Consider the following 12,407-nt stretch of genomic DNA (forward strand, 5'->3'; position numbering starts at 1 on the left):
AAAAATGTGAAGGAAAAAAGGGATATCTCACCTTGTTAATAAACCTGTGCCCAACCAGGGGTGTAATAATGTGTAGTCAAAAGATTTATCTAAAACGGTATTACTACTTAAAATGACCTGCAACGTGGAAGGAAAAAGGAACGTCAGTAAACAAGCGGAACACAGCGGTGCCTGCAATGCGCATCGCCGCAAGCAACTTACCTCTACTGTTTCTGCTTTGAAGAAAGATACCACAGGCCTGAACCCCAGCCAGAACCTGAAGATTCTGTCTTTGTCGTGTATTTGCGCTAACCCGCACATAGTCTGCAGCAGCACTGGAACAAGAGAAAAGAAAACGCGAAAGCCTGATGAGTGGATCGTGTGTAATATGGAGAAAAACCACGCGAAAATTGTGCATTCAGTACTGACTTCAGCGCTGTCACACGGTAAAAAAATATGCACTTCTTTTCAGTATACCACGAGCTAAAGAGAAAGTTGTCGTGGTGCTCACGTCGTAAAACGGTGTCAGCGAGCGACGACCGCACTCGCGGAATAAACTTCTCGGTAATCCTCTGGAGTGATGTTGGTTTCTAGCAAAAGGAATACTTGCAATAATATCCGCGTAAGGGGAATGATACCGTATTTATTATTCCTCCACTTCTTTACATTTCAGTACAATGCGTAATCTGCAGCAGTCACTTCACAAATAATTCAGCAATGACTTTAGCACTAATTTCAACAATTACTTCATACAACTGCTGTGCGCAATTATCCCCCTGCCAGGAACTTAACCCAACTCAGAGGACCTCCTTCATTCCTTCAAACATCCTAGTATAAATAACAAAGTAGGTGTTTTTTGGTCCGTTTTGAACCACCTTCAAATTCTCCTGATTCGTTATGCCCAGTCGTGAGCATGCGCAATAAAATCCTGGGCACAACAAATGTTCCTTGCATATGATGTGCGCGAAGTCTTGTGCTGCACCGGCTTGGAGAACAACAGATAGACGATTATTGCTTTTTGTTGGTTGACACGATGTTCTTTTGGAAGGAAACTTTCATGTAACCCAATTCAAGAAATTTTAATTTCTTTGTCACGACCGCATAATGCTAGTTTGGTTCTTTGTTTCGACCTTTTTCATCATTCAGAATGAACGAAAGTCCTCACGTACTCGTAACTGTCTGCACTTATACTGAAGTCTTCTTTGTGATTGCAACGAGAATTTGCTTAGTGCTAGCTAAGGCGTTTTGTCACAGCATGCAAGCACGGTTATGACGTTTATCTGGAACATTAAACTGGAAGTTACTGACTGGTTTCTAACTAGAAATTTACTTTAACAAAATAATTGGCCTGCACGAAAAGACCATTTCTACCCTCTGACAGCCCATTTTCTACGGCAGCAGGTTTACGTTTATCTTGTTAGGTTAATCTGCATACTTCACAGCCTATACTCTGATAATGCCAAAAATGCAGCGTTCAGAATCCGGGATTTCAAAAAAAATGCAGCACATACGGATTTCCTATCGTCTCTACTACCTTCTACCCATTTCTGTCCCGACACATTTTCTTTTGATGGAGAGATGCCACGAAGACACGCCTTAATCAGGCCGTTCCTAAAGCCACCAAAGAGACGCTACTGACTCCATAGGTTAATTGTGTACCTGACCTAAGTGGAGGGCTCTACCAGCATCATTGGTAGCCAATTTACATATAGGAATTTAGCAGCTTCGTGCAGGCCTAAGGTTGCTTCAGGAAACGTGTTGCGGAGTCTGCGGAGTAAACTGGAGTCTTTCGTCGACTTCGTTAAAGCAGAGGACGGGAAGGCACGTTCACGAGCACACTGCTCAGAGACGGGAGAAAGAAAATTTATCACGCTGAAGCACGAGCGGCTGAGCACAGGTATCACTGCACACGCCGCAGAGGCACTGCCCAGATCGCTTTGAGGCCGCTAGCAATGGCGAATAGAACGAAGTCCGGTAGGCATGTAAGCAACACCGCCACGAAGGATATTCGAAGCGTTTTATCGAAGGTGCAGTCATAGAGCTAAATCACAGGTTGTCTCCGCAGCGTTTGCGCTTCGAAACTGCGGGCTTGACAGACGGTTTCTCTTTGTCTTTGTGTGTGTGTGTGGGGGGGGGGGGGGGGGGGGGGGGGCTTCTTTAGAACGTCCCCTTCGAACTTGCCCCGAAAAAAGCAGGATGAATCAGACCGTGATAAAATTGATGGCTGCCTAGCACGCTCTTCTCTTTTCCACCATGGGCTGGTGCATTCGCCTTAAGCCCACTAAAGAGAAAGGCTTCTCATGGCTGACTGCCAGCTCCAGACAGCGCCTAGCTTGGACACAATTCATGTACTTGAATTCTTTTTTTTTTGTCGATTCAGAACCTAATTTCGGAATCCGTGTAGTTGATATAAGTGAGAGCTTTCTTGTGTTAGTTTTTCTTTGCTTCAATTAGACCTTTTCTGTTCCCAGCACGTATACTGCATCTCATCTGCTTAGTTCAGCGTCAGCTTTGAAATTATGGAGAAATAAGGTGTTATGCCGTTACGGACTGCTAGAAGCTACGTTCTCGTTACCAGGAGGCATCACAAGATATTTCGCAACATTCATCACGGATATAAAATTATTGCGGGTCCCACAAACACTGCTCCCAGTTCTTCGTACACGTAAACCCTCGTAATACGACCTGGCATTGGGCACCAATCCTAGATGGTCGTGCTTGCAGCGGTGTCCCCACCATTCTCTATCTCGTGTAAGCGCTGTTTTTCGTTGCAAGATGACGCACCAATCAGCCCCACTTTCATCGTGATGTTGTACCACTTTATGATCGAAGTATACACGGCATACTTTCACCTTTTTTTAATTATCAGCCTATAAGATCAGGCGATAATTAAGTGTCGGTCACCCGTCGGAAACAAATGTACTACCGTAATTTGAAAAAAAAATCCATTTCTTGGCTCATAGTCGCAGTCGGCAGTGCTATTCAAGGCACTGTTGTGTTCCCAGACTGCGTGCAGATATCCACGATGTGGTGACAATGCTGGAGCACGTGACCAGTTATAGATGCACCACTTTCAACAACCACTAGAACTGCCGACGAGGTTACAAGCATGCGCAGTGCGAACAGTAGAGCGGATGTGGGCCGCGAAAACGTTCATTTAAGAGGTAATACTTGAAAATAGAAGTATAGAAAATATGCATCATCAGAAAATATGCAACATTCAAGCGCAACCCGACACAGTTACAGGGGAAGCGGTTCTCCCGTTTATACACCGAGCAGGCAAGAAATATGCATGGGAAGTGATAGTCATTTCCTGCGATGCATTTTTCATGGAAGTCGGTGGACGAGTACCATTCCTGCGTCTGGTCTCTGAAAAGATGCAGGCACTGGTGGCTACATAGAGTCTCGTTCGATAACTCTAGAGGAAAATCTTTCTCCGCTGTCCACTGAAGCAACCACTAAAGCAATAAACAATCATATCCTCTCTTTCTGGTTCGGGGTTAACGTTATGGTCCGCTTCCCCCCTAATACACTAATACGCGGTGTGTGTGTGTGTGTGTGTGTGTGTGTGTGTGTGTGTGTGTGTGTGTGTGTGTGTGTGTGTGTGTGTGTGTGTGTGTGTGTGTGTGTGTGTGTGTGTGTGTGTGTGTGTGTGTGTGTGTGTGTGTGTGTGTGTGTGTGTGTGTGTGTGTGCGTGCGTGCGTGCGTGCGTGCGTGCGTGCGTGCGCGCGCGCGCGCGTGCCTAAAGTGTGCGTGAAGAAGCCTCCAACTTGCGGAAGATCCCTCCGGGCATCTGTTTTCGGTAAAAATCCATCTCCCACCTAGCAGCCCACATCCACACACCTCAGACCTCCAGAAGCACCACCCACTCACCCACATCCTCCCTCCAGACAGCCTTCAGGCGCCACCCATATACTGCCACACTCAGAAGCAGCCTCCGCTGGGTGCACTAGCGACCCCCCCCCCCCCCCCCCCCCCCCCCCCGTCTAGCCTCTTGAAGCTCTTCCCATCACCACGCACCTATCTCTACTGAGCAGAGGCCTCCACCTCTACAGAAGCGATGGCAAATTCCAATTCGAATGAGAACGCATTAACTGTGAAAGCGAAATGTGAAAGCGAAAAAAAAGAAAAGCCAGAATTACCTTTCCAATTACTGCAATAATTGTTTGAGATATACTTCACCACTTTTCAAATATTTTAGGGACTATTTGTTGTGTTCCCACGGCTCTGATTGGACGACAGAGCTGTGGCTTGCGCAGATCTGCAGATAACCTGTGAGCTGGAGTACAGATTGAGAGATTAGTTCCCGAGAAAGCACGAATATAATTCTGGCCGAAAACACAGCCTGGATGTGCTAGAAAATTAGGCAAAAGCGAAAGACATGTCGCGGACCTATCTATGAACTGCGCCAGGCGACGATTGGTTCTCTAATTTCTCATGTAACGATAGCAAGATTTAGCATAGCGCGATCCGCGGCTACTTCCACGATGCGCTTCCGCGCGCCTCCAGTGCGTACGCGCTGACTGGTCCCAACGCGGCAGGCGTTCGCGTAGCTGGCCGGCAGCTGGCGTCATCTGGCGGCCTTAGGGCAATCTGCGCACGCGCAATGGCTCCCTATGTCGGAGGCTAAGCACTATCGATATAAGACGAAAGGAGTGTAAAAAGTGTTGTAGAAATACGAGAATGCGGATCTTCACTCATCCTTTAAGCCGTTGCGCACACCAACTTCAGAAGAGCAAGCCAAGCACAAGCTTTGAGAGCCATTCGCGCAGTTTCCGAATGGTGAGGCCGCCATGCCTTGAGAGAGCGGATTGACAGGACTAAGGAAGTCCACCTCAGTTTCAGTGCAGGCCACATTAGCCAGTTCCGGCAGATCAAGACCTCTTCTGCTTTCCATTCTCACGTTCTCCTATTCGCTAGCTTCTGTGCTGTGCCAGCTTCGCGTGTGTAGTGAGAGAGACGGCACCTCCATCGTTAGCGATATATCATCAGAAATGGGCGAACAAACATTTGTTCCCTTTTCTTCTCGAGGCGGCGCTTATACAGGATCATTCGCCATCCATGCCAGAAGTTACAACTATGATGTAAGCCACCCCTCGCCACTGGTGCCGCCATATCGCCACAAGTGAACTAGCAGAGGTGTCCAAAGGCAACGTTACTCGAAGCTAGCAATACGGCTGAGAGTGAAATAAAGGTGCTGGATGTGTAATACAGTAAGGGTTCGTCAGAGGATCACGTGGTTTTGGTTCTGCCCGTTTTCTCTGATTTATAGTTCTAGGCCGTGATACTGTCGTAAAGCCTCCGCGTTGCGGGAAGGAGTAATTTGGCGCGGAAATCGAGATCTTCATTCCGGAGTTTGCGAGCAATCCTGTCCACATTTTGCGCTGTGAAAGGGCTGGTAATGTTCCCGAACGGCAATCTTTCAGTCGAGCACAGTCTCATATTTCTTTTAATACTTCCATTTAGCGCCCCTTAAAAGCATGTCAAGGAAGAAAACCAGCCAAAAAAGACGGAAACACAAGAAGAGAACGACACAGGACAACGGCTGTTGTCACCAGCCGTTGTCCTGTGTCGTTCTCTTCGTGTGCTTCCGTCTTTTTTGGCTGGTTTTCTCCCTTGACATGCCTTACCAACAGGCCCACCATTATGCCCTGCTCCCTTAAACGCGTCCCTTCGAGTCAACACTTGGGTGGCGGAGCTGCGAAGGAATGCGTGCATGGGTTGCAGTTATCGATGTTTTTCGTTTTGTGCAACGAAGCAAAGTGCCCAAAGCCTACATCAGTAGTCTAGCTATTGACGCCATTACACGTTTCGCAGTACGTGTGGAGCACGAGTAAAGGCAATACATTGATAATAAGGCAGGGGGTTTACCAGGTGGTAACCATACTATTAGCGCAGGCTTATATAGAAGGTTATATACAAAGCTACTGACACACCATGCCATGGGACTGATGCTTTAAACTTTACCGAAGCAATGTAAATTTCATTTGTAACGCATGTCTCTGCGAGGAGGTATGATTGCGGTAGGAGAAAGGCAGAAATTTATTTCGAATGTCATCGCGTAGAGCGAAAACCAAGAATGTTCGGGAAGCATGGAATTGGCGTGTACTATCGCCTGTGCATCTTATAACAAAAGTAAAGCAACATTGCAATTTTTCGAAACCTTTCGCTTCATAAAAACAGCTTATAACCAAGAAATACAAAAAAGAAAAATGACTAACTTTATGATGTACAAGAACGGTTCGTGTACGGTGTTTCGTTCGGGATACTTGCCAACTGTGGATTTGCTGTCCATAATCTAAACTGCGTCATTACACCGTTTGAACTGATTTCACAGAGCTTCACCAACTGTATCAATTTGCTATTTTGCTAAACAAGAAACGAAGCGCCGAGAATATTGCGTTTTGCTTCCTATTAGATGCGGCAACCACGTAAGCCTACAGTTACAATCGTTTCCAGGCACAGTGTTTCCATACACATATTGAATTGCATGCCATTCACCTAGCGTTTTTGTGCAACAATGTGGCTCTCGTCACAGGTTGGTTTTAGTGACAGTCCCTGTGACACGAGCGTATGAAGAGCAAATGAACCATGACCCTTTTTCTTTCCAGCACATCATCATAACAGTTTTTTCATTAGTACATATAAATGGCAGTCTTCATGCGAGTGAGTATTAACGGCGTTACTCAGGAAAATCCAACCTCGCATGTGAGCATCTCTACACCTCTCTCGTTGCAGTGGTTTTACAGCGTAAATTACTGGCTCATAACGAAAAGCGACACCACCGTCCGTCAATGCATGAACGCGTCGTGAAGGCTGGGTCAGAGTGCACCTTCTAAAGAATATATTCTTTATCTGACTTTTCTATGATACTCCCCGCTCTTATTTGCAGGCTGGCGTAACGCTTGTAAGCCTATGAAAGTGTCTACCATCAAATTTTTAAAATTGGTGTCTCTAGAGAGCGACAACCTGCATGTGCAGTTATGGGTATGACTAATCCTCTCTTTGTAGCGAAAGCTACACTGAGCTAGCAGAAGCGCAATTCGTGGAGCCGGACAAAGGCCACTACTTCTCTGGAGCACAGGCCAGTTGCGTTGGAGCCACAGGTGTGCGCCGCGCGCCTTCGCTCCGCCACAGCCGCTGGCGATAAAGGCTAAGCGGGCGGCCGATGCGCCCGAAGAACGAGAGGAACGTCTCCCGAAGAGACGCCGCCAAGCTCCTCAACGACAACGACGGCAAGTCGCTACCGAAATGTCAGTAGACAAAACTGCTTTCGCTACGTACATCCTAGCCTAGCTGAGCTAGGCCACTGCCATTTTTTTTTTCGAACAATAAATGAAGTTTGTAACTTAACACTGTATCCAATCTGCTCGTTTCTTCTGTATTCGTCCGTTGTTCCGCTGCTGGGCGTCGAGGAAATCGTACCACAACGCATGTTCAGGTTCCAGGCCTGTTTTTACATGACATCGCGCTAAAAAATCGTTCAAGAACGAGTCCTTGAGGCGACGTAGTGCGGAAATTGGAGTGAAACCTCAATAGTCTTACGTTTTGTCCAGTGTGCAGAGAACATAATAGAACTTCCGTTCTTTCCTCTACAATTTCCGTCTCTGCCCTGCATGTCTCCATGTGCCAAATGCCCCAGACCCGACGCTCATCTGTAGCATTCCTTCTTCTTGTGCCCCTTGAGCATTTAGTCCCTGCTTTTATCACTGTATTTTCGGATGAAGAGCGAGGCTGAACTATTTATCCTCAACGAAAGCTCACCATGATCGTTCCCACATATGCAAGTAACTAGGCAGAAACGCTGAAGATCCCTTACAGCTTTACACGCACTTGCCACGCCTCAGGCAAAAAAGTTTGCAATCACAGGCACGGCAGGAGCCCAACACCTTGAGTTTGTCAGAACTCGCCATCAGTAATTTCAACCTGCCACCGGCTCAACACTGACCACACGTGCACCACGACTACCGGGTAGCCGTGAAATCAGAGGCTCTCGCGCTGGCACCAAATCGGACATTGCCCTGTGACCGTTAATGAATCTGCATCGTCACCATTCCTGAATCTGTCCTAACATTGATGCACCGAAGTGATAAACGGTCGCTGGCCGTGGCGGTTTTCGGCACCATTTGACACCATTGTGCTGTCACTGTGAATTTCAAGCTATTTTCAGTGAGGCATTCCTCGGTATATGAAATTCGAGAAAGAACAAGGGTATTGTTTAGCAACATGAAACAGTGACGCCTCGAATTCAGAAATGTAGAGAAAAACGTGCTGAGGTTACTTGAGCGGTTCTCGCTGGACCTCACTTCAAACTATTTTTAGAGCAACAAGAAGCAATTTCTTTTTCTTAAAGCTGTCATACTGAGGCCGATGCATGAGCACGTTATGTATGGGCATTGCGGAAACATAAGCAGCCAACGACGACGCCGACGCGGAACGCAGGAACGGGCGCCTAAGATCTGCGCTCTAAGAAAAAAAAAAAGAGCAGAACTGTGCAAGGGTTTACGTTGAGACCTTCCAAAGTAGCGCTCGGGCACAAAGTGCTCTGCTAATTTGACGAGGTGCGCCGCGCACAAGTGTGGCGCTTGCTTCTGCTCACTTATCGAGAACAAAGCCCTGACAAGCACTAACATGCTGCTGCGTCTCAGCGCTGCCTGTTCATGATCAGGGGAGCAGCTGAGGCTAACAAGCCTCCCTCCCTCATGTACCCAGTCTTTGTGTTAAGTCTTCAAAATGAGGTGGCCTAAACTGTCCCAGATAGTCAATAGGCAACATTAATAGCCAACTCAAGAAAATATCAGCTAGATTTGGTTTCGAATTGTAGCTAATTTGGTTTATTAGGGTTTAACGGGTCAAATCGACTAAGGCTATGAGGGGCACCGTAGTGAAGGGCTCCGGAAATTTCAACCCCCTTGGGTCCTTTAACGTGCACTGACATAGCACAGTACACGGGCTTCTAGAATTTTGCCTACATCGAAATTCAGCCGCCGCGGCCGTGATCGAACCCGCGTCTTTCGGGCCAGCAGCCGAGCGCTATAACCACTGAGCCACCGCGGCGGGGTTTGGAATTGTAGCGACAGAGGCACCTCGGCTGTAATGTCTTTGACTAATGCGCAACTCTGGCGTATACTAAATTACGTCTTGGGCGGCGATATAGCCTGTTGCCTTTTGTATATCAAACGACTTTTGTACGCGCCGCTACGAAAAATTTCATATTTAAAAATGACGCATGAAAGAATTCTGGAATGGCTAACGGGTAATCCAAGGTCAAAATCGCTCAATGTCGTTGAAAGGCCAGTTCTCTCGTGAGAGAAGGAGCTGGTCGGTAGCAAAGATGCAATAAAATGAATCTGGAAGCGAATCTTTGTAAAGTATTCCTCCCGCAGCGAAGGGGATGAATGCAATAGCGCAAAAAACAGTCGTCGTTTCTACGTTAAGAGCAAACATGGCCACTCCTCCACGTGATACTCTGGATGCGCTACGATAGCTACGGGAACTCCTTTGAAGATCGTCTCTTCCTGTGTGGTTCATCACATATTCCAAGACGAGTCATGTGCGGCCACATAATGCTATTGTTGCCTAGCAGTCGAATGTTTATCGTCCCTGAAACACGCCAGATTTCACATTCTGAAGACGTTTTCTCGCTATCCAATCAGTCACCACCAGCCAGTCGCAGCATAACTGCCCCAGGCACCAGACCTCTTGGATCATACCGGTTCCCAAACTCCCCGCAAAGCCCATGTATTGGTATCCGGCCATCTGATTGGGCCAAGGCTCGCAGTTAGCACTAAGGCTGTCGGGATGAGCGTGGATAGTAAAACAAAAATTACGAACTACGAGATGGTTCATAAACGCGCTAGTGCCTGTCAAGAAAATCAGTGAAACAGATGAAGTAACAAATTGCGTAGGTATAACAGCACCTCAGAAAAATTAACTGTGCCGAAACAAGCAAAAACTTTCATAGTTTTCTGAAATTAATCACGACGAACGGTGTGCAATTTTGTTTGCTGTTCTTAGATTACGCTTTTATCTGCTAACCTACATACTCCTAGAATTTCGCAGTATCAATCTCGATGTCTATGCCGGCTACAACAGCATCCCTGAGGCACTATAGGGCTCATGGACAACGAAGGTAACATGAGTGCGTTCACGGTAGAGGTAAGCAAAAAAAAAAAAGGGTTGGAAGATTGGTGGCATACAAGGGAACTAGGGGCAAGTAGTAAACTTGGTACAACCTGAAAGAGACTGGAAGTTCTATTTTAAAGAAGGGTTAATTCCATGACAGTGACTGAAGCCAAGAAAATGGCTTAAAAAGTAAGTAAATCTCAGCATGGTGCCGCCTGCCACGGCCCCGTTTCAAAGAAGACGCTCATACCATATAACCATCCATCCATCCATCCATCCCCCGCGAAGTGGCCACATGGATTGGGGAAATTTCTAAGCAAATCGCTCGCAAATAGTATGGCCACATAGCTCTAACCGAGCATATGGACCCCAATGCGCAAGGAAATATGACTCCTGCGGCTAATAATAAAAAAAGCGGTGATATACAAATCTCAGTAGTCAGCCAAGTAGCCTACTGCCTCCGAGTCGTCATAGTTGGTGATGGCTACACCTCTACTAACGCCAAGCTACGAGAAAGAAAAAAGAGCATGGTGCGGCAAAATAGCGCTGACCATTCGAATTGGGCGCTGCAAGTAGCGAAACACGTCACCGGCAAGCGTTGCGTTTTCACTAACTTTGGTTCGGAAAAAAAATCACTAGATTCCCTCGCGCTGCAGGGCTTTGACAACGGCTTTTTTTCGCTTTTAAAAATTGAGGAGACGCTGTCTTTTCCGCGGCCTCGAGCTTGCAATTGACTACAACCACCCGATTGTTATAATTAGAAGTACATTAACAAAAAAATTAATTATAATATAATTAGCAACTTTTGAGAATTACTAACGTGTGCAGTGGCTGACAGCTCGTTCGTAAAACAATTTTCTGTGTCTTTCGAGCGCCCTATTTTCAGCAATTTTTTTTAAGTATTCGCTGCAACATCCGGTATATAGAGGCCCCTTAAAATTATGGTCCTTGTCTATTACGACAATGCAAGCAGTAGAAAGTTGGAACTGCCTCCTACAGGTGAGGAGGCCGTGAGACACGCTATCTAAAAAATTTCCAACAGACCCCAAAACTCAGCTTGTAAATGCCTCAGTCATTAACTACTGCATTGTACGCCAGTTATTCTGTTTTCTGCACATAAAGAGGGCATAATTTTTTTCCTTTGGTTCAGTGTGTAATTCACTTTGTCTCTACTAAATCACCAGACGACCCTTCTAATCAGCATGTTTCATTCGTACAAGTACTTGCGCCATTGCCAAAAGGGGAGGGAGAAATATTTTGTACAAAGTCGTGGTAAAAAATTGGAGGAGACGCTTAAGCTCCGGCTTAAGAGTATGGTGGGTTAGCGCCCATATATGCAGAATTGGTCATTCTCAACTTAATATTCATAGATCCCTGGGAGTCCTCGTACCACTCCTGGCGCAGTGGTGCAACGGATGGCGCTGCGATGACAGGTGCTGCCATCGGTGGAGCTTGTGCGAGCCAGATTGCTCCTTCTAGGCAACTTCTCGCGACCAATCATTAATTTAACTGCCACCTGTCACGGTGGTCTGTTTAGTCGCAATCCGGTGCGAAGGTTGTGATGACGCCACTTGACCTAGGCTGCCTAACTAGCTTATTTCTCCGGGGATTTTTCGCTCACAACGCCGACACCGGATTTTCTGCACAGTGGGAGCCTTAACGCTGTCGCGTTAAAAGCTTCCTTGCAGTACCTGACCCTAGTTGGCTAGTTGCCTCATTTTGTGCCGTAGTCTCGCCCCTAGAAGAGCAAGCGCCGAAAAAAATTCTGGAGAAGAAATTCGCGCATTATCTGGTCAAGCTATCGAAGAAATCCTTTTAATATGTGTAAAAAGAATGGCTTCGGTTATAATGTGGAGTGCAGTGGATGATAGGGTAAACATAAAACAAGTCAAGTTAAAGCAGTAATGAAAGACGACGCCGATTGGTAAGGGGGTGTGATGGAAATGACAAGGTGGTTGAAATTCAGCTTTCATAAGAGAGAATTGTACGTTTTAGACAGAAACGCACCAGCCTGTAGATTTACAGTTTTCTTTTTCTTGATGAGAAATTCCAGTGCACTTAAGATTAAATGTTAAGAAGAAATGTGGCACAAAAAATAAATCTGGTAGTATGATACAGGCTTTATCTTTAATGCATGACTCGTGGACAGAATATCCAAGGCCCGAATAAATGGGCACCAGACAAGTTGAATATATACCGTGACTATCAAGCACTACAATTTGTTCCTAATAAAAGTGGACTTCTGCGTAACAGACGTCATTAAGCATATCAACGTTCCCTGCACTATAGTTGGATACAGCTCA

General features: G+C 46.4%; 1 protein-coding gene across 3 annotated transcripts in view; it reads right to left on the reverse strand.

The window, feature by feature from the left end:
- Positions 1–12,407, reverse strand: part of LOC149351793 (cytochrome P450 4c3-like) — a 124,745-nt gene that overhangs the window by 10,693 nt on the left and 101,645 nt on the right. For all 3 annotated transcript variants that reach the window (XM_089581126.1, XM_089581125.1, XM_089581124.1), the window contains 2 exons: positions 202–314; positions 32–117 (listed from right to left, as the gene is read on the reverse strand). In XM_089581126.1, coding sequence (XP_089437252.1) covers positions 32–117; positions 202–314 — 199 coding nt within the window. The remainder of the gene's footprint in view (positions 1–31; positions 118–201; positions 315–12,407) is intronic.

This window comes from Amblyomma mixtum, chromosome 3 (assembly GCF_055824585.1).
Source record: "Amblyomma mixtum isolate Tamu chromosome 3, ASM5582458v1, whole genome shotgun sequence".
NCBI lineage: Eukaryota > Metazoa > Arthropoda > Arachnida > Ixodida > Ixodidae > Amblyomma > Amblyomma mixtum.